The 27,136-nt window shown below is 40.0% G+C and overlaps 1 protein-coding gene across 1 annotated transcript in view; it reads right to left on the bottom strand.

The window, feature by feature from the left end:
- Positions 1 to 1,920: 1,920 nt before the first annotated feature.
- IFT81 (intraflagellar transport 81) overlaps positions 1,921 to 27,136 on the bottom strand; it is a 37,633-nt gene continuing 12,417 nt past the window's right edge. The window contains exons 8-19 of the mRNA XM_018076465.2: positions 24,005 to 24,168; positions 21,627 to 21,722; positions 19,555 to 19,701; positions 11,452 to 11,601; positions 10,324 to 10,452; positions 9,077 to 9,166; positions 8,140 to 8,226; positions 6,615 to 6,686; positions 6,440 to 6,525; positions 3,696 to 3,741; positions 2,632 to 2,791; positions 1,921 to 2,525 (exon numbers count right to left, since the gene is read on the bottom strand). Coding sequence (XP_017931954.1) covers positions 2,434 to 2,525; positions 2,632 to 2,791; positions 3,696 to 3,741; positions 6,440 to 6,525; positions 6,615 to 6,686; positions 8,140 to 8,226; positions 9,077 to 9,166; positions 10,324 to 10,452; positions 11,452 to 11,601; positions 19,555 to 19,701; positions 21,627 to 21,722; positions 24,005 to 24,168 — 1,319 coding nt within the window. The 3' untranslated portion in view covers positions 1,921 to 2,433. The remainder of the gene's footprint in view (positions 2,526 to 2,631; positions 2,792 to 3,695; positions 3,742 to 6,439; positions 6,526 to 6,614; positions 6,687 to 8,139; positions 8,227 to 9,076; positions 9,167 to 10,323; positions 10,453 to 11,451; positions 11,602 to 19,554; positions 19,702 to 21,626; positions 21,723 to 24,004; positions 24,169 to 27,136) is intronic.

Raw genomic sequence — 27,136 nt, 5'->3', positions numbered from 1 at the left:
CAGTAATATCCATGGGAGTGAAGAGACAGAAACAAGTAATCCTAGATTTGGGTTAGCTAAGGAAGTATAAGAACATTTATTTTAGTTATTGTAGTTCAAATGGAAATAAAATGGTACCACTAATATAACCCAAATGATGTGGTACCCAGATGGTAAATGACTGCTCCTTTAAGAGGGTGGATGTGGTGTTTTCTAATGCCCGGAACTATTTTATCTCTCAGGTCTATGTGGAACTTAGACAAGAACAGCTGAAATCAACATCACTAAATCCCCCAAAGCTGCAGAATATTACAGTAGTCTTATAGCTGGGTTGCTTCCTCCTCCAGTTCTGGGTAAGGACAAGGAGAAGCCTTTGGAAACAAAGTGAGCTGCTGCTCATGTGACTGCTCAGATCACTGTTCCAACCAGCAGAAATTTGGTAAGTGCTGCAGCCCCAAATTTGCCCACACACACTTTTGATTTATTTGGACCTTCCCAAGGGGAAGGCAGGTATTTTGCCATGTGGGATGTTTAATTTTATAAACCAGCCAGGCTATTAATAATCAGAAATTAAAAAAATGAGAAGTTAGCTTTTTGTTGCAGGATAGGAAGATAAAACTGTGAAATTCAAAGATTTCTGAATGCTCCCACCTGTGTGGAAAAGCCAGTGAACAGAATCCATTAAAGCTGCATTTATTAAATGTCCACTTGTATAAAAAGCTAAAAATAGCATTTGAGTTTTTCCAATTTTCTTTTGATAACGGTTATTATGATTTTCTGCTTCATCTCAGAAAGTCATTTTGCTGCTGCTGCTGCAGTGTATAATCTGTGTGCCCTTTCTTGGTGCAGCACAAATGACAGAGTACTAATCAGATCAGAACAACAATCACGTCATCTTTGAGTAACTAGCAATAAACTGTTTTTACAAGGGAGAAAGATGAACTATTCTTAGTTTCTCTGAACAGAAAAACAGAAAATGATTGTACTCAATCTTACTCCACATCACTGCCATGAATTTCCAAGGCATTGCTTTTTCCTGGGTAGCAGGCTAATCCCTGTCATACATCTTTGTGTAAATGGTCCAGTCAAATAGGATTTCTAAGGTTTTGCTAAAAGTTTTGACTTAAAGTCTAAGAAATCCCCTTTCTCCCTGCCCTGTCTAGTGACTCTGAACCAGAGGCTGATTCCTAAGTAACCTAAATGCCCATTTTTGGTGATTATCTCACGTTTTCAGCATGTCTCATATCTACTTGTCTGCATTCTTTTACTGTTGCTGTCAAGCCTTCTGCAAAACCCTCCATTAGAAGTCCAGGAATGGGATTGTCATGACTTTCTCCAGTCAGCAGCCCTGATGAGCCAGGCAGGTGCCATGTGGTGATCCTGGAACAGGGCAGGCAGGTACAAAGCCTGTCCTGGGATCTATGGATCTGACTCCACTCCTTGGGAACCCTTTGGGGGCGTCTGAAATAAATGTCATTAAATGAGCCATTCAAACTTCTTTTTCCTGTGGCCCAGCCCCTAACAATTTCCTTCTTTCACCTAAGAAATGTGAAAAAGAAGAATACCAGACAGTCACAATATAGTTTTGCCAGCTTTTATTTTAGTCCTGTTAACAAATGTATTTAATGCAAAGACAAACTAGGAACTCTATAATTACCATACTCTCTCTGGATATAGAAACCAGCAGAAGATCTCACAGTTAGGTATCAAAGAAAGCAAAAATATTTTTTTTTATATCCTGAAAAGACATCCTACTTCAGGCAAGAAAAACTATAAAAAACCCCACCAACCTATCTAGAAATCCAGCAAGCCAAAAGAGAGGGAGGAGATGACCCTCTTTGGGTGTGTAATCCCTTTGGAACCACCCTGTGCACACAAAGCAGCTTAAAACATCCTCACAGGGGAAAGATTTACTCGACCTCTGTTTTTCACATGGGCAACTCAGAAAAAATAAAATAAAGGAGGTAAATGTGCAAGAAAAATACTTCTGTTAAAAACAACAACAAAAGATAATGGAAAAAGCTCAGAACCCAAGTGATTGTTCTCCAAAGCGACTCCTGACGCTGCAGCAATGAAGTGTCTCCTGGAAGCACAATCAGCTGAACTGAACCGTGCAGGGAAAGTATGACCAGGAAAGTCTGAGCAGGGCTCTGAGGCCAGGGCTGTGCAGCTCCTGCAGTCACACTGCATGGATAAGGACAATAGGGAAGGAGAGGGCCAAGCCAGGAGGGCCACAATTATACAATATCAAGCCCCAGGCCTTGCAAAAATGTAACCTTAGCGATAGAGAATGAGAGGCAGAGCAATTATGTAAGTTTTCTCTGACCCCAGAGAAGGATTTGTTTCTCTTTGATCTCTCTGCAGATGCCCTTCCCAGCCTCATAAACCATGGATTTAGGAGGAGCTTCACCCCAGTGCAGCTCTTCCAACAGACCTTCCAACCACAGCACGTGGTCACTGAAACAGTGGAGGAGAAGCTTCACAGACGGGTCTGTTGCTCTCTTTGTTTATCCACCAAAACCAAATACTGTACAAAAATTGTAGAACTGATGAAAGCAACAGGATTTAGTAAGAGTTTTCTGTTCAGAAGCCAACACAGCCACTTCATGTAGGTATTGGGAGGAAGAATTCATAACACAAGCCTGTCTTTACCTCCTTCCTGAATGACCTGACCAATGGCTGCTTGATTTTGTTGTTTCTGAAAACATTCTCTTTTACATTCCATTAACTGCTCAAAGTCCTGCCACATTTTCCTTTGCTTCATATTTGGCCCGTGACTTTCCCGTACAACCTTCTGCTTCTCTCGTAATTTCTGTGAAAAATACAAAAACATTAGATTTCTGGAAGAGTTCTACGCCACAAGAATTGCTCACACAGCTTGGAATGCTACTGAGATATTGTTTTGTTCAAGTTGGTAACACTCCCTGCAAGTGCTAAATGCATTCACACCTGGGACTCAGATCTTTGTACAGATTGACAACTCTTTCCATGGATTTTAACTGTCTAAATATTAGTCTTATCTATTTGAGAACTTATGCTAAAAATCTGAGATCATTTCCACACAGAGCTCTTGCAGTATCAAGGTGCAATATGCAATGGATTCCTATCATGATATTAAAACATGAAATCAATGTTTTACAATTAAACCCACTCCTGATTATTAATAGTGGCAGCCCAAAGCTGTAAAACCCCCCAAACTGACTCAGAAAAGGAAATTAATAAAAGCTATTTGGTGTGACTTGCTAAGCCCAACCTTGTCCATGCTGATCTGAGCTTCAGACAAGATTAAAACTGGACAACTGGTTTTGTCTAAGGCAGATGATCCCCTGGCCTTTAACAACAGTGATAAGGTTGACAGGCTCAGAATTTATTGTCTTCAACAGGTTGCTTTATATACAACAGAAAATCTGAGCTGGCACAGTTCGTTATGCCCGTGTTTCAGTTTCTTATCCAAATGGTTTTCAGGGAATGTGCTGTCACATTGAGCTGTTTGACATCTTTTACAGCAGCTCATGCTATTCCCTGCAGGAAATCAAGCCCTGAGGAGTGAGCAGGATCCCTTTCCAGGGTATTAGTTACCAATGCCAGCAGTGATGGAATTTTCTTTGTAGGCTGCAATATGCTTTTTATAAAAGATTAACCACAGCCTTTGGGAATAAACCCCACAAAAATATGAACTGTCCAACTTTTGTACCAGGTAAAAGCCTCATTCTCACCTTCCCAAGGTTTTCTTGTTCAAGGATCATCCGTGTATACTGTTCTCTAAAGGAAATATAAAATGATTTTGTCATGATTTGGTTCTACATAACAGGACAGAATAATGATGCAAACATGGAAAAGGATGGAAGTACTGGGAGGTTCATAGCAGGAAGAAACCTTTTTGTTATTGGACAACATATCCCTTGACATCAAGGATCAGGTCTCCTTGTCTCAGCTGTGCAGTTGGGAGAAGTGACACTGGGTAAGATCTCTTACATTTTTGAAGCAGACACGATTACTCCTCCCTCCAGCTTGAAGGCAACAGTGAGATCCTCCAGATAAGATGTACCTGATCCCCTGTCATAATGCATTTATCCTGGTGATATCCTGAGGTGAACCATGGCGAGCGTCAGAGTTCACGGATCCACAGCCCTTAATTGCTGGGAATGCAGCGTTGGAATGAGTGGGAAAGTACAGGAATGAAGGGGAATAGTATTTCAGCCCAGGTCTGACAACCCCAGGGGCTGCAATGGGACTGCTGTGCGTTCCTCCCTCAGAAAACAGCCCTCACATTTCGAGGCCTAAATATAGGCCAAGCAGCGTAACCGGTGACATTCATTACTAAAAGTCTTGGCTGTGCACCTTGGTCTGTAACAAGTGGCTGATCACTCTGACATACCCAAACCTGACACATGAACCCTGACAATTGAACATGCAAACCACAACAGCCCCGTTCAGAGACAGCACTAGGACTTACTTCAAATTTTTTTTTCAATGTGACAATAGAAAAAAACTATTCACTGAGTCACTTGAAAAAAAATCAATTATATTTTGTGTGTAATCATTGCATTTATGTGTGAGGGTGTGCTAGTGGAATTCGAAATAACCCAGCTCATCTAAAGGACTTTCCAGATTGCTCAGGGTAGAAGACCTTTGTGTAGAGAAATCCTAATTTCCAGAAAGCAATGCCAGCCATGGTGGTGCCAGAGTGTGAAGGTTTGCTGGAACATGGTGAGCAGCCGGGTGAACTCCTGGTATCGCGTTCCTTTATTCCTTCCCTCTCTACCAAGTACTCCAGGATTTTGACTGGAACACTTGGTCCTGCCTGCCACAGGAATGAAGCTGGATCACTTTATGATCTCTTGCTCTTGTACAATTCCAGCCAGGACGAATCAGAGCCATCCCAAGGCTGCTCCAGGTGCTCTGCTGTCCCGCTGATCCCCAGGAATTGTCACCAACCCAGAGGTGAGGCTGAAGCTGCTTGTTTGCCCTGGCACACAGCACATGTTCTAACACATTTGGCCTCAAGAATACCCTTTTTTTTAAAAGTAGAGTTTTCAAAGTAATCAGAAGATTTTATGTCTTTTCTAGTAAGTTTTTCTTTACTATTTATAATGATGACTGGAAAGAATGTAACTTAATAACTTTGTTAAAAACCCCACGACTTTCTATTTTTAGAGAAGAAAATTAACTTTTCACATTCCTAAGAAGTGACTCCACAGAACAGAGTTTATATTCAATAAAGAGGGTCTGAATTAAGACATTTTTTGTTCAATACGTTGCTAGGAAAGTGCTGGTCTATTTATGCTTCATTTTTACTCCGTTTACATTCCAGTGCCTGCTGAAAAATACATTCAGGTTCTAAAGGGATGTCTAGAGACAAATGTTACTGTCTCATTTTATATTTTGCAAGGATCTCTCTATTGAACTTTACTGTAATTCATTTAAATGAGACGGGTCTGTGACCTCTTAAAAAGGTCAGAACTGTGTCTAGTCCCTGTGGGAGGATAATTTCCACAGCCGGGAAGTGAAACGGGGACAGTGGAGAGGGGTGACACTGTGTTCACATTCCCCTCACCATACCTGGAATTACAGAGCTGGGCTCATGCTCCATTCCAGCAGCAGGCTCTGATGGCTGGTCCATGTGAACACTCACATCCTGGATGTTCATTTCCCAAGTGTTTTTTGCTCAGCATTTGAGAACGAACCCAGCACCCCCTTCCCCACAGCCGCAGAAGGGCCGTGCCTTATGTCTGACCCCGCTGCCTCAGCTGCTCCTCATCCTCATAAATACTCACATCATCACTAAGGGTTTTCTCTTGTCATCCTTCTGTTTAATTTTGCTGTTTCCTTGTCCTTCATTAGACAAATCCTTTATTTCCTACAGCCTTCCATTATTTTGTGAGATGGGACTGAACATACACAAATTTTAAACAGGATAGTTCTACAAAAATATTTAGTAAAGTGTAAAAAAATCTCTATGACATGGTAATATTTAGACTTCTTAGCACAGATAATTAATCCAAAATATCTCATTCTCAGAAAACATTTCCATCTTTGGCAGGACTAAAACTACACCAAAAATAATCAGCAACTCAATTTATAGTATTTCCTGCTTCTCTCCCTGCCAGACAAAGGTGAGGGGTCCTGAAAAGAATCACAGGGTGAAGCAAATGGCTTTATGCTGGAGTAAATGAAACTGAGGGTAACCATGGAGGTTCATGGGATGGTGCAATTAAACCTCTCTCTGAGGCTGAGAATCTTCAGTGGGAAGGGAAAACCTTCTGGAATGTCTGAGAGAACTTGTAGGTTTACAGCAGTATAGACTGGAATCTGAGCTGCTTATTTTTAGATTATTATAGTGCTTCTAAATTTATCAGGTGAACTCCTCCAGTTCAAATGCCAGTGAGAAAATTCCTGACTTCAGCCTCAGTTTATGGACATCCTTCATCCCACAGAGGGAACACACTGATGGACTCACCGGATCGCCTTCCGTCGCTCCTGTGGGTCTGGGGACACATAGGCCTTCATTTCTTCCTTAGCCCGCTGCAGTTGGACCTCCAGGGTCTATAAAAATACATAATTTAAATATCTACATATATAAATATTGCAATCTTATTCCAGAATGAATAATTTGGCCCCTCCTGTGACCTTACCCTTTTCATGCAGTGGATGTAACGGTAGTTGCTCTCTTCCTGGGCACACGCCTCCAGGAGCCCTTTCACTTCCTGTGGGAGAATAAGGACATGGTGACTGAAAGCCCCCAGGAGATGCCCTGTGTTGCCATATAAACCGTGAGAGTTTATAAGAATAATCCTGAATTAATAATTTCTCAGATGTTCATATAATTTGGGCTTTTCAGAAGTCTCTTTTAAAGTGAAATACAGCTGATTGGGTTTAGATTTGCAGTTTCAGTCGTAGTCAGAGATGAGAAATGACTGTTAATGGGTGATTATTAATGACTGACTTCCAAACACTTCACAAGTGCTGCCAAGACTCTTGTTCCTCAGCACATCTGAAGTGCCAAATACAGCTGTGAACAAGCATTTCCTGGAACACATCTGCAAAGGGGATGTTAGAAGGTACAGACATGCTAATGGGATGTTAATGAGCAATCAATAATTATGTGAAGCAGTATGGAGAAAGTGGGTTACTCCCATCTCTACATGGTCCATTCCAAAAAAACCCCAATAATCCAAATCCTGTTCTCCAGGTCACACTGCAGTTGTCGACTCCCGAGCTCTGTCACTGTGTGATTTTCACACCATCAGCTGTAAAACTGAATTCTACTCATGTCCAGTTCAATTAGTGGATGTGACTGTCATCATGTGTCAGAAAATTACTAAGAGTTGTCTGCCAAGAAAAAAAGCCTTGATTGTTGTTATAAGACAGTTCTTACAGAACTGTCTGACTTCATACCAGGTCCATCTGTGGATTCTTTTACCATACAAAAGTACTTTTAGTGCAGGAAAATAACTATGTATACATCCACCGACACTTTAAATGCACTCCCTTTTTATCTTGAAGTATAATCCTTTGTGGGCAAGGCCTTAAAAATCCAAGCCCAGTCAAAATTCACAGGAGGTGATCAAGTGAGATAAAGCAGATCCACATAAACATGTTGATACTGTGCCCACCTTTGAGGACTGGGCTGTTTTAAGAGCCTCCTTCAGGCAATGCACAAATTACAGACACACAAGCTCTTAGCTAAACCTGTATGTTGTTTTTTTTTAAACCCTGTTTATATACAGGAATACAAGACAGTCCCATTTAATGAAGTCTCCTTGCCATCAGTGTCAGTCATTAATTATCCCTGGGATTGGTTCCTAATGTAAAGAATCTGCTAAATGCATAGAAAGATTTGTCTTGATAAATTAATCCTTATTTTGTAGTCAAATTCTTCCCTAACAGATACTATCTAGAGCAGCAGGAATTCTGGCAGATGCCCGTCCTTGCTCATCAAAGCTGGATGAGGTACCCCCGAGTCCATCTGCTGTGTGTGACTGCAGCCACTCCACAGCAGCTTCAGGCAGGATTTGCAAAGCTGGGGATCACCACTGACTCATTCCCACCTGAAGTGGATTTGTACCTCCCATATCCTGAGGGAAAGCAGGGGAAATATTGTACCACAGGGACTAACACGCTGCATTTCTCTGTGTGCACAACCAAGCCCCACCTCACCTGCTCCAGGGCCGAGCGATTGCTCTCCAGCCCGGCCGCACAACTGTCGTACTGGATTTTCTTTTCATCACATTCTTGAGTTAATTCCTGAGGTGAACAGGGCAAAAGGGCACATAAATGAAATGTTCCTTTGACTGACACGTGACACTCAGGCCAAAGAGACACTCAGGGAATCTCCTCTGTCCAGCCCCATCCATGGCTTTACCGTGGTCAGGTAACAGGGCTGTGCTTGCAAGAAGAAAGGACAACCATAAAAGTAGACATTGAGACAGGATAAATTTACTTGCTCCCTATGAAAAAACAGATTTCTAGTTATGCACATCCAACTCCTCCTAGATTTCATTTGCTGACACTTTGAATGGAAACATTGAAAGTTTTTCTGATAATTTTGTTGATAGATAAATGCATCACCCTATTTCCTTCCATGGCAATGAGCCAAGTTATGGCAGCTGTAGACCCAAAAGACTTGTTTTTTCAGCTCTCTGTAAAATTTTGAAAACAAATGGATAAATTTGTCAGTCCCACAGACTAACACAGGACTTAGATTAATGTATTCAACTACTTCAATGAGATGTTATCTGCAAACCATTCAGAAAGGAGAGCACTAGTTGGGATCATTAATGCTGAGATGCAGAAATAGCTTTGGAACCAACCCAAAACTAACTTTGCTTTGGGTTTGAACCATGATTTCTTATATTTTCCCTGGTGTAGTAATTTTTAAAATTGCTATAAAGGACTAAATTCTGTGCCTGCACTGTCAGCTTTTACAAATTCCAACCTTTAGCACGTTGCCTGTTGCAAACACTGTTGACCCATTCTGCTCTTTCCAGCTTTCCCTCAGAGTTATATCCTTGCAGAGCACTACAGAGATCTGTAAATTGGACTTCTTTGTGCTCTGACTTGATTTACACAGACAGAGAGGAGTGTTGGTACAAACCTGGCACTTCTGCCGCAGCTGCCTGAGCTCTTTGATGACAGGAGCAAGGCTTGCCTTCTTCTCTGCCACCACTGCATTCAGCTTCTTTACCTGAGAAAGGGACAAAAGAATATTCATTAACACTAAAAAGTACATTCATGTAATTAGGGATTTGAAAAGAAAGGGGAGACAAAGAAAAATGTGGGGAGAAAAAAATCTGTGATGAAGCCATAATTATGTACGAATTATATATAAATGAAGCCTTAATTATATAACCAAGTTCAGGTCTAATTAGGACAGGGAAAGAGCCCATCTGGCAGCGGGGTCATTCCCATAAACGAGACAAATTCTGCTCCCAGAACATCCCAGAGAATTCCAGGAGACAGCCCATGTGCCAGATACCAAAGAGCTTAAGGAGTAGGGAAAATGAAGGAATTGCATAGTGGGAGACTGAAAGAAAGGGAGAAATCCTTAAGAAAAAAACCAAACAAACCTGCATAGGTTAAATAAAGCTTGAAAATGCTAAAACTGAGGCACACAGACATATTTACACTGAAAATTAAAATTTTATCCAGCTTTGTATTTGAGAGCAATTCTACTTTAATTATACCATTTTATTTTAAAAGTGCCTCGATGATTTAAAAAAAACGCTATTTTGCTTTTTGCTCTTTTATAATATTTTCAAATTAGAAATTCAAGTTCTTTCTTGCTTCTACAGCTATGTGGGCAGGTAAATTAAAACATGACAGATCTAAGGGCAATTGAAAATCAGGCTATAGAGAAAAAGACAAGCTATTTAGCTCTTTAAGCATATTAAGTATCTTTCTAACAAAAGCTGAACTCCAGTGATTTACAAACATTTTAGAAAAAGATTCTGTTACAGATTGAAACCATTCATCTCTTTCAAATAATGTGCAAGAACAAATACGAAACCACTTCTGAAATCACAAAAAAGTAAAAAAATCAAAGACAAGACTTGATACCCCTGAGGTTTCTGAAGGGGAGGAAAGGAGGATTTATTTGTAGGATTTATTTTTGTATATAGCTCTTCTTTGTACATTAAAAGAAATGCACATTTTAGTAAATTTTGTCTAGATTACCTTTGGAGATGTATCTGAATTTTATACATATATATATATATATATATATATATAAACATAGATTTAAGAAAAATTATTGCCCCCCAAAAAAACATTAAACTTGGGGTTATATGCTGAGGAACTAGATATTCAAACTGAGCAGATACAGTAGTTTAAGACAAAAATCACCATTTCAGACATATTATCTAATGTCTGGCCTTTCATTTCATCCATTTCACTCTTCACTGCAGAGACTCTTTCCAGCTCCTCCTGGGTGTAACTGTATCCAGAAATGCCTTTTTTCTCTTCAATCGCTTGCTGCAGACACAAACAGTAAATGCTGAATTAACCCCATTAACCAAGAAACAGCAAATTCCTTAGTGAAGCCAAAATATTGTAAAGAAGTGAAAAGGGTAAGTACTGCAATCAATTTATTTTATTTATCAATTTATTATTATTAACCAATTTATTATTATTAATCTAGCTGCCAGCAAAACTAAATTTTATCTTGTGCCTGTACAGCAGGATGACAACAACTCTCTGTAAATGCAATGTTTGGTCACTGTGCCCACTGAAGTGAACAGAAAGTTTCCACAAAGCAAAGTGGGCTTGTGGTCAGGCTCTGAAGAAGCTCAATGTATAAAATCCAGATGCTTCATCAGAACATGTAGCTAATGATTTTATAAACTATTTTGATAACAAGAATACAGGTATTAGAAGAAAATACCACAGAAAGTGTTCCTGCATTTGGGATGAATGTATATTCCCTGAATGCTTACAGTTCTCCAGAGAGAAATCCTGCTGCTGCTGTTCTGGCTTAGGAAAGATTCATCCAGTTTTAAATTTAAATGCATTTTCTTCTAAATATTCTGGGGCTGGAATGTTTCCTTCCTGCCTGATCTTTTTTTAAATACTATTCCCATATATTTTACAGCAGTAAAATACAGCAGTAACTTGAATCCTACTCACTGTTGATCGTTTTCAAAGCCCTTACTACATCTGTGGATAGCAAAAACTAATTTAAGAACCCAGCCTTGCTCTAACTGGAGTTCGTGCAGACCTACCATTGACTCTAAAAAGCAGGGTCAAGCCCCTCAGTCTAAAAAGAAACTGCAGATCGGTGCTGACAGTTGCTGAACACAAAGTACAGCAGCTCCACAGTCAACAGATAAAAATACATTCTATACCCTGATGGCTCTCTGGGTTAGGACAGCAGGAGCGGGGACGATGTACATCAGAATCCCAACAGCATCCGTGGGATCCTATGGCTGTTAGCAGGGAAGGGAGGGCTGTGGGAGCAGCACATGCTCATGTTACCAACTGCTGCTGAATGGCCTCGTGGCGCTGCTTCAGAAGCTCCTCTGTCCTCTGGAGGATTCCATACTCAGCTGTAATTTCTGCTATTTCCAGGCGCTTCTTTTTATAAAGTGTGTTCTTGCTGCGGAGCTTATTAACGTACTGCTTGAGCTGGGGAGAGAGAGAACACAAACTCATCTCACTGAGAGCAAGAAGGGCCTTATCACAGCCTGTTGCTGTGTAAAATGTAATTATCCTCCTTGGCCTGCACGTTGAAGATGAAGTGTTTAGAACAGAGGGCTGGAATTCAGGATTCCCAGGCTCTATTTATTTTCAGCTCTGCATTTGTTCACTGGGTGAAATCAAAAGAACCAGCATTGCTTTCCGTCCCAGTGCACTCATTTGTAATCCTGAGATCACTCCCTTCTGCTCACCACCATTTGACAGCTGGAAAAGTAAATACTCTTTGCAAAATGTTATGAGAATCATGGATAATAAAAAAGTTAATGCAATAGTAATTTGCACTTGTATCAGAACCCCAGAGCTCTGCAACAGAGTGCAGGAAAATTGGAAGGGAAGAGGGCATGGGAAAAACTATCTTGAAATGTTCTCAATAGTTAAAACTTGTTCCCTCTCCTTGACTCTTGCAGATCTAAATATCACTGGCTAAGTTTTTTAAACCAGGCAAACAAAAGCAGAACCCCTGCCCTGAAGCAGAGAATGCAATACCTATTTCACTCAAAATCTGAAGTAATGGAGAATTTATATTTTTATTAAAGACTAAGTAAAATAATACAAATCCTTACAGACCAACAGCCTTAGCTAATTTACACCTGAACCTGTGTATGTTGAATTTGTAACACATACCAAGTACCAGAGGCTGAAACAACCAGGTAATATCTTTCTCTGCCTTAATATTTTCCATCTGTCATACAGGCTTAGCTCTTATCCTTGGATTTTACATGACAGCTATGAGCTAAATGCCAGTCACAGCTCAAAAATGCACTAAGAGATGGAAAGCAAATAAAATTTATTAGAGTAAATGTTGTAAGAACAGGCTTCAGAACACCCCTTGATGAGGAGGGTTCAGTGTGTGCAGGGAGCACAAACCAGGCAGCCCCAGGAGGAAAAAGAATCCCATTACCACTGACACAGGTTTAAAATTCAAACATAAAATTACTTCAGATTTTGATATTTACATGAATTTTTTCTTTTCGCAAAATTATCCCTCTCCCTTCTAAAGAATAAATCCAAAAAACCCAATGTGACCACAGGCTAAGAACCCCCAGAGTAACTGTATGTTCTATAAAAAGTGTCCTGGGCAAGGTGCCCACAATGAAATCAACCCTGTTCATCTGCCATCCTGTGCAATATCTAGGCCAAAGCTGCCTCTCTCTTGCTACGCTCCAGAACTATTTTTAAAGCCAAAAGCTATAAACGTTTTTGGTGAAAGAACAAACCCACAAATTACTCAATGTGCTCTATGCAGATTGGCCTCTCTGTGGCTTTGGGATAACATCCTACATCCTGCTACTACCCAGGACAAGGATACACAAGGTCACCTGAGCCCCAGCGTGGCTGAGGCAGCTCTGCCACTGTCACACTCTTTATTTTTACTTAATACAGTCAAACCAGAATTTATTCCTTTTCCCAGCAAATTCAAGTATATCCTCTTAGTTAATAAAAAGAACTTTTTTTTTTAAATTGCTTAGACAATACCAAGTTTTCTGTGATTTCTAAGAGATTCCAAAAGTATAAATACAAGCTCTCCAACTGAGGAAAAGCTAAAGGAAGCACAATCTTGATCAAGTAGTTCCTGAGATACTTCATTTGACCAGTGGAATATAGTAAATGATGATGTACAGGATTAAATTTAATATGTGGCCACACAGAGCTATCGAATCTGAATGATCTTCTGTCAGTGGATCCCAGGATGAAAAGCAAACTATTATTCTCTTCTCTTCTCTAGCTACTTTTAAGGTCTTGAAAATAGCTCAAGTGGGAGGGAAAGTATTTGCATATTCAGTATTCAAAGCATAATGTATTTTACAATGGAAGTCAAAGGATCTTGTTGATTAATGAACCAACTCCACCACTGTTCTATTATTAGTTGATTAACTTAGGACTGTATAATACAAATTTTATCCAAAATGCTCACGGTGACAAGTGAAACCTGTTCATTTTAGGAGGTGGATGCCAGTCTTTCAGCACAATCTCTGGCTTTTTAAAAGCAAACTTAACCTTTCACACAGCTATTATTGCAGCAAACAAGGTAAAACAAGATAAAAACAATGGTAGCAAAATTATAATCTATGTAGAAAATCAATCAATAATTTGGCAGAGCTTTCAAAAGACCTGATCTACTCCAAAGGCAGCACACATTAGTCCCTTAAAACCTGTCTGATTGAAGGCTCCTTTAGATCCAGGGTCAAATTCTGAGCTGGAATTCTTAGATTTTACTCCTCTTAAATAAGCAGCATGTAGGGATCTTATGATAAAATTAGGTTTCTTCAGTCTAAAAGCTGAGAATCATTCTGTAGGTTTCTAAAAATTAAAAGAAAGCTCCTTGTAAAATACCACTGTTTTCATTTATGTCAGCATTGCTTCTCAGGCTTTATAAATCTCATGCCTCCACTTCCGTGGAGACGAAAAATTCAAGCCCTTGCAATGCTATAAACCCTTGAATTTTACTGTGGTAAAAGGTCTTCTACATAACTTGAAGAGTTCACAAAGGAACAACACTGCTTGGCCACATCACTTTAAAGTTAAGTAACCAAAGGACTCCACTTTTGAGCAGCAGCATTTTCCCATAGACCAGCTCAGCTGCTCCAAACTCAGCAGGCTCATCCTACAGAATTCCCAGGGATCTGCCCGTGCCCGCAGTGATATTCCAGTCAAGGCCACGTCCACCAGTAGCTTTTCTTTCTCAAGTCATTTAACACAAACAGTTATTTGAGCTTCAAAGATTAAATGACTGGACAAGACCCAAGTGCTGGCACTGAGTGAGCGGTTGAAGCAAACTAGCCTGGAGCCCCTGTTTGCTGATCGAGGCAGAGCCCCTGGAGACACAAAAACCATCCAAAGGAAAGCAAGGAAAGATTCTGCTTTTTCACTTGGCTATTTTTATGGGTGAGTGTAACATAACAAGTGTGGAATGTGGATTATGGGATCACTGAATGAAAGCAGGATTTTGATCTCTCATACAATGTCTTGCAGGTATCCACCATCCCTGGGCAGATTTCCTGCATCATGTTCCATTTTTATTGGAAGAATCCACCTCCTTTATGCTTTTCTCCATTTATTAGAATCTGAGAGAGGTTGGTATGACCACATTAAGTCTCACCACGCTTAGTGAAGTTATTAAATATGACAACAGTTCTAAACACAACATCAAATCAGGGATGTTGAAATGGCTTCTCCAGGACCATGCAGAGCCTGGCAGGACCCCCCTCCAGGAAAGGACACCAGCCTGTGCTTTAGTGGACTGAACTGGGATCCCAACACAGCTCCTCTAATGCTCAGTCTTGTGCTTTCACTACAAGCCCATCACTTCTTTAAAACTCCCAGTTGCTCCATGTGAAGTTTTCACAAGGTTCTTACTCCAAGATTATCATTAAAGGACAAAATGGATAAGCTTGTTTTCTGAAAAGAACAAATCTCACATAAATCCCTCACTTTAGAGTCAAATCTTTTAAAATAGTATTTGCTGGATTAATGCAGCAATTTGATTGTGTTATTGTAATCAAAAAATTCTTCATACAAAAGTACTACAAAAAAAAGTATTGTTTGTAAAAAAGTATTATTTGTAAAAAACCACCAGTATTTCTTTATGAAATACCAAACCAAAGTTCCAAATAACCAGTTCTGTTAATAAAATTATTTGCATAAGCAGAATAATTGAAGAAAATCTTAGCAGACTATCTCTATTTTCCTTAAGAACTGAGGAACAGATGTTTTAATTTCTAACTAGACTAATTAACAGGATACAGACTGTCCAAAGTATTAAAATTCAGTTAAGAAAAGTTCCTGATCATGACAGTTTTCCATATTTTTTCCTAAGAGGCTCCAAATTTAAGCCAGTACAGCCACTGTTGGACAGAGTTAATAACTCATACACAGGATGAGCTTCTAAAAGGCACAAGCAGTAGGACCTCAGTCTATTAAAACAAAAGTATCCTATGGTCTGTTTGTGGCACAGCTCAGCCAGGAAAACTCTTCCTTAGCACTGAGTATCCATGTCTAAGGAGCCTCTGACAGACTGGAATGGGACTCTGCTAGAGCCTGAGGGAGAGCTGAGGGAAAGGCAACAACTGACAGGACAACATTTCCTGGGTTCTGGCTTAAACCAGCCCACACTGATGGAGAGAGACCATTTACAAGGGCCTGGAGAGATAGGACAAGGGGAAATGGGTTCACACTGACAGAGAGAAGGATTTGATGAGATATTGGGAAGAAATTCCTCCCTTTGAGGGTGGTGAGGCCCTGGCACAGGTTGTCCAGAGAAGCTGTGGCTGCCCCATCCCTGGAAGTGTCCAAGGCCAGGTTGGATGGGGCTTGGAGCAACCTGGGCTAGTGGAAGGTGTCCCTGCCCATGGCAGGGTCTTTAAGGTCCCTTCCAACCCAGGCCATTCTGGGATTCTCTTATTCTGTGAACATTTGAGTCATGAGCTCCTTTACAGCTACTCTCTTCAAAATCCACCCACCCAGTCTGGAGTGAGATAACTGTTCCTGGTGGATTCAGGTGAATGGACAGTTTTTGAGACAAGATCTATGGTCTCAGGCTGTTTTCTCTGTTTGCCAATTGAAACATTTTTTCCCTGTATTTTCCAAGGAGCAGGTTGGCATGGACAAGCATTTCTATGGAAAAATAACTAAACTCCTTATGTAAATGAATATTCCAACCTCACACACCTGTTACAAAGTGAGAGGACTTTCTTTGCCACATTTTCAAACCCAGATTCATTTCAGCTCCTGCAGCTCAGCACAGCTCTGAGACTGCTCTGCTCCCATGCCTTGGGCAGCTCGAGGTTCTTGGGGGCCTGTGCTGAACTCTGAAAAGTACAATGGGTTGTGTAAAGAGCTAAAAATATCCCAGCTTTACCCAGGATCACTTGCAATTGAACCATCCAGCCTTCTAAGTGTCAACATGTGATTCCCCAATTTTCAGGATCTGACAGCTGCAACGAGGAGCCGCCAACTGTGCCCCTGTTCAGTGCACTTGGCTTGAAGCACTTAAAAAGATTCCATAATCCCCAAAGCAGACAATTTATTCCCATTTTTTTGGTGTTTGATGTAAATGAATTGGTTATTCCCTGCTGTTTCTTCTGAGTTCTATCCAGGTGTACAACCTCTGGAACCCTGTGGAATGCTGTAACATTCCTTTTTATGACTATGGAAGAAAGCAAAACGCTGGCACCTGGAAAGCTAAGCCAGGATTGACCTTTTGGTGATTGAAGGGCTAAGAAGACCTCAACTGGAGATCCAAAGGCTGGTTTGGGAGCAAAGGTGCTGATTCTTCCATTGCCAAGTCTTGGGAGTGCCATGATGTAAGAGGAGAGAGCAAGGTGAGACAAAGATTAGAAATACTGGGTATAGGAGAAACATAATGCCTTGATTTCACTGTAGCGTTCAGATGGGATTAAAATATCCATTAAAAAATCCATTTAAACTTAAGACAGCAAAGCTATTTGTTAAAAAGTCTCTTTCTCCCTTTTAAAAATGGAGGAACTGAATGTAAAACGTGTGTGGCTGCAACAGGAAAGTGCAGGGAAGCTCCTGGTTGCCAGAGTGCAAAGGGAAGGGTGAACGTCCAACGGAATCCACGGATTGCAACAGTGACTCACCACAGCACTAACCACCATTGCCTTTGCTATTGGCTCACAGCTGCAGAAACAGAGCACTGAAGCAGAACATACAAATCCTAAAGCAGAACATATTGCAAACTAATCTACAGCAAAAGGCTGAGGGTGAGGAACCGAGGCTGGCACTGATGAGGGAGAACCTGCTCCATCTCCTCTTCCCTCCCAGCCCCATCCCATCCATCAGTCCTGGCTTCCCACACCTCCCCTCTGAGGCAGGACTGATTCTGCAATGTGCATTTGCGAGGTACTTTGAGGAGATGCAAAATTTACAGCACGAGGCCCTGTGCAGCATTTTTGGCAGCTAACATTTCCAAAGGAATTAAATATCACTGTCTGCACTTTACAGATGAGGAAATCAGGACCTTTGAAAAAGCAGCCATCAAAAATCATCAAGAATTCAAACCCTTTCCTAGTTTTTAGCCATAGGAAACACCCTTTTTACTGCTTTACACTGGTGCCTGTGAGTACCACTGCACTACAGCCAAGGAAGTAATAAAAGAGAACAGGACATGGATGTATATATTGGTTTCCTTGCCAATACATATTTCCTTGAAGAAAGTATTTTACAAACCAGGAAATGCTTGCAATGGAAAGACAAACACTCCTGATTTTAAGCTGATGGTTTTCTCCAAATTGCTCAGTCATTTATCCTTCACTCTGCAAAATGAAGACATTTTAAAATTGAAAATATTTTAAAAATCAAGAGCAGAACATATTTGAACAGAAGGAACACGGGTCATGTCCAAAACAGGTCTTGTCCTTTTCCTGTCTTGAGCCTCTTCCTTGTGTCAGACAATTAACTTGAATTTTTCATTACTGAGCATTTTAAAAGGTTCCTCCTTATGAGGTTTCCCTCCTACCCTGTTCTCCTTGAATTTCTATGGATCAGAGTTTCCTGTCCCCCTCAAGAACAGGCACAACAGGAATTATTTCTTACCTTACAGTGAATGTGCAGATAATGTAAAACATATGCTGCTGTCTTGGTAATGCATTCTTGTTGATTAATTAAACACTTCTTTCCATCACATGTCATGAAACACAGATTGTCAGATTTCTGCTTTTATTTTTGCTTAAAAAGTTGTCAAAGACTCCAGCAATGTGCCCACTGGGGCTGAAAACCTTGCAGAGAAATCTAATCCAGTGGGTTTCTTATAATTGCTGCCTAAGGAATGTGATACAATATGTGATGGGAAGAGAAATCAACATCTTAATTTTTCCAAGTCCCTGTGCCATTACTTCCACCTGTAGTTTTCATCCATACTCACTTTACTCTTTAAGACTCCTTTAAAACAAAACTGGTTTTGTGGAGCAGGAATGTCCTATGGGACTAGGAAGGGAGTTCCTTCTACAAAGGGCGTTCCCTGTATTGAGTAGTAAGTAAAAAAAGCACAAAAACAAAGACAAAGCAAGCAAAGAGTGTGTTCCTCTGGATAAATGATGGCAGTGCAAATGAAATGTTCCTCTGGATAAATGGTGGCAGGGCAAACAAAGACAATATGTGAGAGAATGAAAAGATATATTAAGTCAGAGAATGAAGCAGCTATAGTACTCTTCAATTTAGTGACTCTGCCTGTGAGTGCCCTTAGCAGCTTCTCCCAAACTGGGAAAAATTACTGGCTGGAGAAAAGTCAATTTATTTTGGTGACAAACCACTACTAAGCTGCAGCTCCTTTATTCTGTGCAAACTTTTGAGAAAAAAGAGAGTCTGGGAAATTTGCTTTCCAAGTAAAAACTTTCGTGGAGAATAAATACCACAGGACTAACTGATAATTACTGTTATTATGCTTTATAATCATAGAGACTTTATATACAATTTATAATTATATTGACCTTTGTATTCAGTTATTTCCCATCATAACACTGTGATGATATTTTGATCCAGAGTCTGGAATGTTAGGACAGCCCAACAGACCTTGCAATTAGGTACCATGCGAATAATTGTAACTAATAATTTGAAAATAGCTAAAAATTCAGCACTGTTGCACTATAAATATTGGAAAGCATTTGGAAGCACTGGACAGCACTGTATTATCTGCACATTAAAAAAAAAGCCTTCAAATATGTTAATTTTGGAATTTGATGACAAAAATGTGCATTAAAAAACCAGTGGCAATGGTGTGGTCTAACAATGTACCATAAAAACGCTGTAGAAGGAGCAACTATATTTGCAGTGTAAAGTTAAAAGGAAATTGTGAGTTAACAAAAATTGATCCATCTCTTTAAAAATCCCCCTCTTCCTTCTCTCCACTGTTTCATCCCATACCTCATCCTCTGTCAGGATTTCAGAGCCTTCCAGCTCGTGGGCCTGACTGCTCCTCTGCTGCACCTGCCTCTCCAGCCTGGACATCTCCTCCTTGGCAGCCTGGAGTTCTTCTGCCTTGGCTTCCTTTTTCCGGGAAATTATGGATGCCTGCAGGATCAGGAAAGTCAAAATTGCCTTGTTTGATCAGTAGCAAAATGGAACCCATCAGGTTTCAGGCACTGCCCCCCCGAAACCACATTTGAACTGCCAGAAACTGATTTTCATCAGGAAACGTGAGCCTGTCTCACTGCAAAGGAAACATATAAATAGATGTATATATCAAATATATCCATTATATACAGCAGGTTAAATCACAGCCTCACTGCAGTTGGCAGCAGGATCCCAACTTTCTCCAGTGTGGATGAGATTTCCAGCACACCCTTTCTGCCCAGACTCAAGTGGATATATTTTACATTTTACATTTACATTTCTTCCCCTCATTTTTTCACTTTCATTGAGGAAAAAGGGAGGCATTTTAGCTGCTCCATTTCTCCTGTTTAGTCCCTTTCTGTGCATATGTAAGATACACCAACATGGCTTAACTGGAAAGTTATCCAAGATTTCACAAATGTCATAATACAGATTTTTATAACTCCAACCTACTCCAACCTACAGAAATATGTTACACTAAAGCAGAACTGAGCCACTAAATCTTGGCAAATAGCTGGAAGATGATGAATAAAGCAATACAGCACAGAAATAGTGCAGATTACAGATTATACTTTTCTTTCTGAGTCTAGAATATAAAGCATTTGAAAAATATTTTATACAAGACCGCATATTTAATAATACCTGAGTTTTGAGCAGAAGCTGACAGATTTGGGAACATAATATACACTAGTTCAGGGATAAAAAAAAAAAGAGGGATTTTTATCTTGCCAAAGTATCCTGTTGAAACATATTTTAAAATAAAACAACAGGTTAATTTAGATGCACGTGCATGAATTTGGAGGCATGGTTGGTTTCTTCAAATGGAAGGGAAAACTCAAAAAAAACAAAGCCAAAACACACCAGTTTTCTCACACTCAGCTGAAAGGACCAGCTCTGTTCCTAAAAATATCTCTGCCAGAATCGTGCTGGGGTGGGAGCTCAGCCCTGGAGCTCACCAGGGATCTGCAGTGACAAACTGGTACAACAGAGATGATTATTCTGTGGAACAGAACCAGGTCCTGGCAGAAAAAAGCAAAGACCCCAACTCTGAGCAACCTCAACTCCTGGGGTGGATCTTCCTCTCCACCACAGCCCAATTGGCCTTTGGAACCAGCACATTCCAGAGCAGGATTTTCTTTTGGGAAGAGCATCTCTTACAAATCAAAATGGTGTGTTTCACATTGAATTTGTGGCTGGACTGCATTATACATTTTATCCCAATTTTCCCCTCCCACTGATACATTTTACTTGAGCCTTTTTATTTTTTAAGCCATCCCCAAGAGCAGCATCATGAAAATCTTCCATAAAATTAGCAGCGGTGCAGGTTGCCTGGAAAAGGAACCACTCAGGTTTCTGTGTGAGCTCTGAAAATCTCCTAGTTCATAAATCCTTTTTATAACTTGTGAATTTACTAAGACTAGACCAGACAGCCTATTTTGTAGCAAGATTATTTTATAGCCTCAGGATAAAAAAAAAAAATAAAATCAAAGAATTCCTTCTTAATAGATGTAACAGGGAAAATGGCATGGGGTCAGACACTAGGAGGGGATGGAGCTGCAGCAGGCAGCCCTCGTGCTGCCTTTTGAGAATCCATCCACAGCTGGAGCTTTACCAAAATAGCTCCTCCAAAATGATCCTTCCAGAATTGCTGTGCTGCAAGGACAGCAGTCAATACACGTTCACTGACACTGCTGAAAGCAACTGCTTGGCTCAGCCCTCAACACACACACGTTCAACAGCTCTTTATTTTTCTTTTTGTCCTCCATTATTATGTATTTCTGATTTATGCTAAATAAATTAAAGAAAAAAAAACCCAGCATGTAAAACAATCAGTGATTTTCTCTCCTGCTTTTCCTTAAAACACAATTTTGTTCCCTTCTTACCTGCTGGCGATACATGGAAAATTTACTATCTGTTGGCTCATACTTCATCATTCTTTTCTCAGTAAGCTGATTCATTTGTGCATTGACTTCATTTATCTGCAAGACAGAGCAGAAAACTAAGGAAAAGGAGCTTGATTTCTTTTTCTTCTCCAAGAATTAAATGCTTTGCAACCCAGATTTACCATCCAGCAAGTTCCTTTTCTAAAACAGAGAAACAGACCCAAAAAGCTCCATGAGTCATTAAGTATTGGCCAGGAAGAGGCTGTTTTTGGATTTCCAGTTCTGTGCCTTTATGATAAGGCAGAAACACGACGTTGGCCCTGAAAATGAAGTAAAGTGGTGCATGTGGAGAGAAAATGCAGTGAACTGGTACAGGAAAAAGACTGTTATTGCCACATTCTGAGTGAAAAATGCCATTTTATCAATATTAACTAAAATTCCTTTTCGTCCAACAGTTTAACCACAACTTTAAAGAGAAGCAAATAAAGATTAAGGGATAAAAATTTCATCAATACTTTGAGAAATCACAGACCATCATATTCCAGCTGTGTGGCACCTTTTTTTTCCTGCCACAAGATGCACTTGGTTGCTCCTAATCCCAAAACTGTTGAGCTTCATTCCAGCCAAAGCTTCAGAGCTGCTGCATCTGGAGCTCACAGACACACCAATGTGCAGATTCCAGCTTTCCCAGCACACTGGGACTCTCCCAAGCCATGGAAACCACAGCCCTGGCAACCTTCCTTTAATTCTCTGCTCTCTAGATGGGAGCTGATAAGGCAGCAGTGTAAATATGTGCACAAATCCCCTGGAGTCAAACCCTAACACAGGGACAGTGCTGGGCATCACCCTGACAATCTGGGAGCAATATCCATGTGCCTGGAAAACCAAGTATTGCAAAAAAAGCGCTCAACAGGACTAAAAATACTCTAACACCTGTAAAAAAAACTCTCCTGTGAATTCTATTCTATTAGTGGCAGAACAGGCCTGAATTTGAAAATGGCATAAGAATTCCCTTGTGTGAATAAATTCCTGGGTTTTATATTCTAAAATGCATGATGGTAACATGCTTAGTGCAGTTCAGCTCCTTTTTAAGGCACTGAGATAATAAAAAGCTGACTTAAAAAAAAAATCTAAGGCCATGCTGTGATAACAGCCAAGTGTATGACATGGTTTTATTATCTTTCAAGAAGAAGATACTTCCAAAATATAAAAAAATCAAAGGTTACATCATGGAGAAAGAGAAAAAAAACTCAGAGCCTTTTAAAACATTGCCAAAAACCCAACAATACACTCGGAAAAGAAACGTGCAAAACAGGCTTTCAAGAATGTCTGAAAGACATAACTGCAGCCACAAATATTGTTTTCATTAGAGGGAATAATCTGGGAAAGCAGAGGCTGAATCACAGAGCTGGTTTATTATTTCAGCCCTAATCTCCCAGTTATTAATGCTGTCAGCCCTAACCACGGATACTCTGCTTCCTCATTATCTCCATTTCATAGCAAAACCTGAGCTGGACATCCTGGAGTATTAAACACCCCCCTTGCTAACTCCATTGTAATCTTGTAATCTTCATCATCAATAGAAATACTAATAATTAGCATTCCTCTAAATTCTTCTAGAACATAACATTAGACATTTAATCTTTCATTTAGGATTATGCAAATATGAAAATTTCATAGAGTGAAATACATAAATGTACTTGTGTGGCAACAAATCCCTCTGCATATTTGTAGAATATCCTACAAATAGGGATTTTTTCTCATTCTAACACCATTTGCTTTTAACTTCTGAAAAGATCTAGAAAGGTAAGTCAATTGATGCCCAAATTTCCTTTGCTCTTCACAATTAAACCAAACAATGCAGGTCTATTCCAAACACTAAAGAGTTCTGAGCCATTGCACATGGATTAAGGCATCATATTGTGAAGACCCATCACTCAGGGAATGTTGTTCCCTCTATAAACTCTGTGTATGTGTTGGTATAAACACTCCCCTCGAGGTCTCTGAGAGTTAAAAACAAGTGAAATCTGAAAAAAACCAGCCCTTTAGTGCTAGATTACCAGCTCTGCTCATACCATTCCAAATTGCCAACACAATTTCCTAAATAGCACCTAAGGATATGATTGGGTTTGGGGTTTGTTTTGGGGTTGGTTTGTTTGTTTGTGTCTGTTTTGTGGGCATTTAAAAAAAAACCAAAACTTATCTGAGAGTTTGCATTTAGTGATTAAGACATTATCCTTTGGTTTTACAGCTGAAGGGAGGTTCCTTTGGGAATGAAACATTTTCTCAAGGGTATAAAGTAGGGATAAGAACACCAGAGTGTACAAGAAGCTCAGCTTATGCTCCAGAACAATTCAGTGCAACCTTGGTGCCCTCACCTCACTTTGCAGGGCAGTGAGATCAGACTGAGTCATGGCTGGCTCTGCAACCACCTTCTGCAGGAGATACACTGAGGCCTTCTTACTCTCAAGCTCTCTGGGCATTTTTTCAGTAACCAGGTAGGAATTGAAATTTATCTCCTCTTCCAGTTTCTTCATTAAACCTTAAAAACAAATGAAATCAGTGTGTGACTATAAAAGCAATGTAGCAGGTAATTAAGTTTGATTTGCCCAACACACTGGAGTTTTTAGCAGCTGATTACAATAACAACAGCATAACATCTGAGTCTTCTTTTCAGTGCTCAAAGAAAGGGAGTTACTTGATTTAAATTTTTAATCTGGATGTTAAAACAATACAGTAGGTGTTATTATGCACCTCTAACATACAACTGTTAACTCCTTGACAGATTCTTTTCATCAATAAACAAGTAAATCCCTTCTAACATGAAACTCCAGCTGAATCAGATGCAAAATTCAACACATGGCACTGATATAAACTGCCATTAAACCTTTATCTGTACAAAAATCTGAATTTGGCCCAGCTCATGTACAGATTTGTTATATCCTTGGAGCTTCACCTTTAAAATAAAGCTTTTTTTCCATCTGGCATCTAAAAAGGCCTTAAAATGGGCAGAGTTTAATGTATGCCTACTTTAAGGGTCTTTTATATTGCTGGGACACTCATAAATTGCCTCCCTGTAAACAGCCACTATTTTTTCTTATAAGAACAAATGTTTAATCTCAGGAAGCTTATAGACTGAGAATGCAGAAAATAACAATTAAATATAAAATCAAGAAGAAATTCTTGAATAATGGCATTTATAAGTTTTGCTCTACACAAGCCTAATGCATCTATATCTTACCATGTAAGACTTGGCTCTTGTACAGAGAGTAATTCAGTCTCCTTAACAGTTAATTTATAAATAAACCCAAGTACATACAGATAAGAACAATTCACAGGTAGAAAAATGCGACAGAATAAAAGGAAACATCTATTTAAATTACATTGCAGAGTCTGCACTGACAACAGGCAGTTTAGTGCAATTACTCCTCTGAGACAACTGTGCCAAGGACTACAGGAGTTGGAAGTTACATGTCAGATGAGAGTGGGAACGTGTATTTCAGAGCAGTTTTTATGATCTAGCTGACTAAAAGGTAAGTACTCCTGGTTCTTTTGCTTTATAAGATAACTTGCTGGAGTTGGAGGGTTTTGTTCTCTCCATATTTAGGAGAAGATGGAATTGCAATGAAAATTGCCAAGAAAAACAAGAAGTTCACGATTTTCTTCTCTTTCATTTACTGCACAAGCAGAGAAGAGCACAGAGATACAAAAGTACAGCTGATGTTGCTGAAACAGAGATGGGAAAGGATGTAGATGAAAGCAGATTTTGGTTCTCAGGCTAAAGAGCATGACTGATAAAACAAGGTCAGAATGAAGTGAAACAGCCCAGGAAAAGGGGCCCCCTTCATTCTGCTGCTCTTCACCTCTCCCACTCTGCCCTGAGAGATCCTCCTCACCCCCTGCTCCCAGCCCAGGCTGCCAGGAAAGCTGCCAGAGGGGAAATAAGCCATTAGCTCTTGAGAAAACCTCAAGAACTGGAAGAAAGAAAACAGACCCTGGGGAAAGCAGCGCTGCCAACAAAGGCAAGTCAACACAAACTAAATATGAGTGGGAATTCCTCTTTTCCAGCAGTTTAGTTTGTTGGTTTCTGCATTTATAGAAAGCAACATTACAGCAGGACCTTCTCCCCTTGGTGGAGAGGCCATTTATTTCATGCAAAACAGCCCCCACACTGGTTTCAGAGTGGGAAAAACCAAGTTACTCTGTGTATGGAACAGCCATCGTGTCCTTGGCACTGCAGCTGCACCTGAGAAACACACTGGGACTTCCTGGGAGAGATTTCCCAATTCTTTCTTCCACAAGAGTTCCATTCCAATCCTCCTCAGCCCACCACAGAGCTGGGCAGGAAGGACCACATTTTAATGTCTCACTAGAAATCTCCCACCTCTGCAAATGCAGCAAAGCTGCTTCCCACATCCCCTGGGAGCTGAATTATCACCTCAGAACTCACTGCAACACAACTCCCAACCCGATATTTCTGCCCAAGGTCTGTGGTGTGGAAATCAATGTGATATTGATTATTTGGATATGAAATATTAATATTTTAATTAAATCAAATTAACTTCTTGGTTTTCTTAGCAGCAAAAAAAAAAAAATCTGCATATATAACCTATACTTTATTTCTTGTGCTGTTCCAATTTTCTGATCAAAATGTGCAGCCCAAAGGATTTGTCGTAGACAATAAACTTAGCAAAGAACCACAAGAGCTTTCATAAGAGCAGGGACCTTTTGACTTCATGGGCTATAACCTTGATCACTATCTGATTTATTTCCCAAATAACCTCAGAGTTGCTCCCAGCTCCTGTCACACCCTGACTGGTTCTTGTGCTTATTCCTGACAGTGCAACGAGCAACAAAGCGAGTTAAAACCTGACATCTTGATGGGGAAAGACATGATGTCAACATCCCTTATGACTAATGTTTCTTCCCTAAATACATTGGATATATTTTCCCTGCTCTTCAATTCAACATATGGAGAAGTAACTACTGAAGAGCTACTTTAGCTGCTTAACAGATCCTTAAAAACCCAAACACGGAGCAGCTCTTGGTTCGGGGTTTTGGTTTTTTTTGTTTTGTTTTTTACAGTGAAAAACATTCTTTTGCAAATTCCCAGGCTAGAGAGGGAAAAAAAAAAAAGCCATCATACTTCAAATCTTTCCATTACACATATAAATTCTGTTTTTAATGTTTCAACATTGACTTATGGTTACAAAACGTACACACGTAAGCGGCACAGAAATCTGGCTCTGTGCCCTAAGGTTATTTTAACAAGGTTCTGCCAACCACGTATTTACATGTGCAGAGCTATTCAGAGCAACTCCTCATGTTTTCCATTCAAATATTTTCACTATTATTATTATTATTATTATTATTATTATTATTATTATTACAGAGAGAGGGATGGGAGAAAAGAGTTTATTCCTGCTTGCTCAGTTATGTAGAGCAGAGGCGACTTTCTCTGCATAATTCTGCTGGTGGACTTTAAACTTGATTCACCTCACGCTCAGGTT

This window comes from Manacus vitellinus, unplaced genomic scaffold, assembly GCF_001715985.3.
Source record: "Manacus vitellinus isolate BGI_N305 unplaced genomic scaffold, ASM171598v3 scaffold_31_pilon, whole genome shotgun sequence".
Classification (NCBI taxonomy): Eukaryota; Metazoa; Chordata; class Aves; order Passeriformes; family Pipridae; genus Manacus; species Manacus vitellinus.
This window is presented reverse-complemented; position numbering and strand designations above follow the sequence as displayed.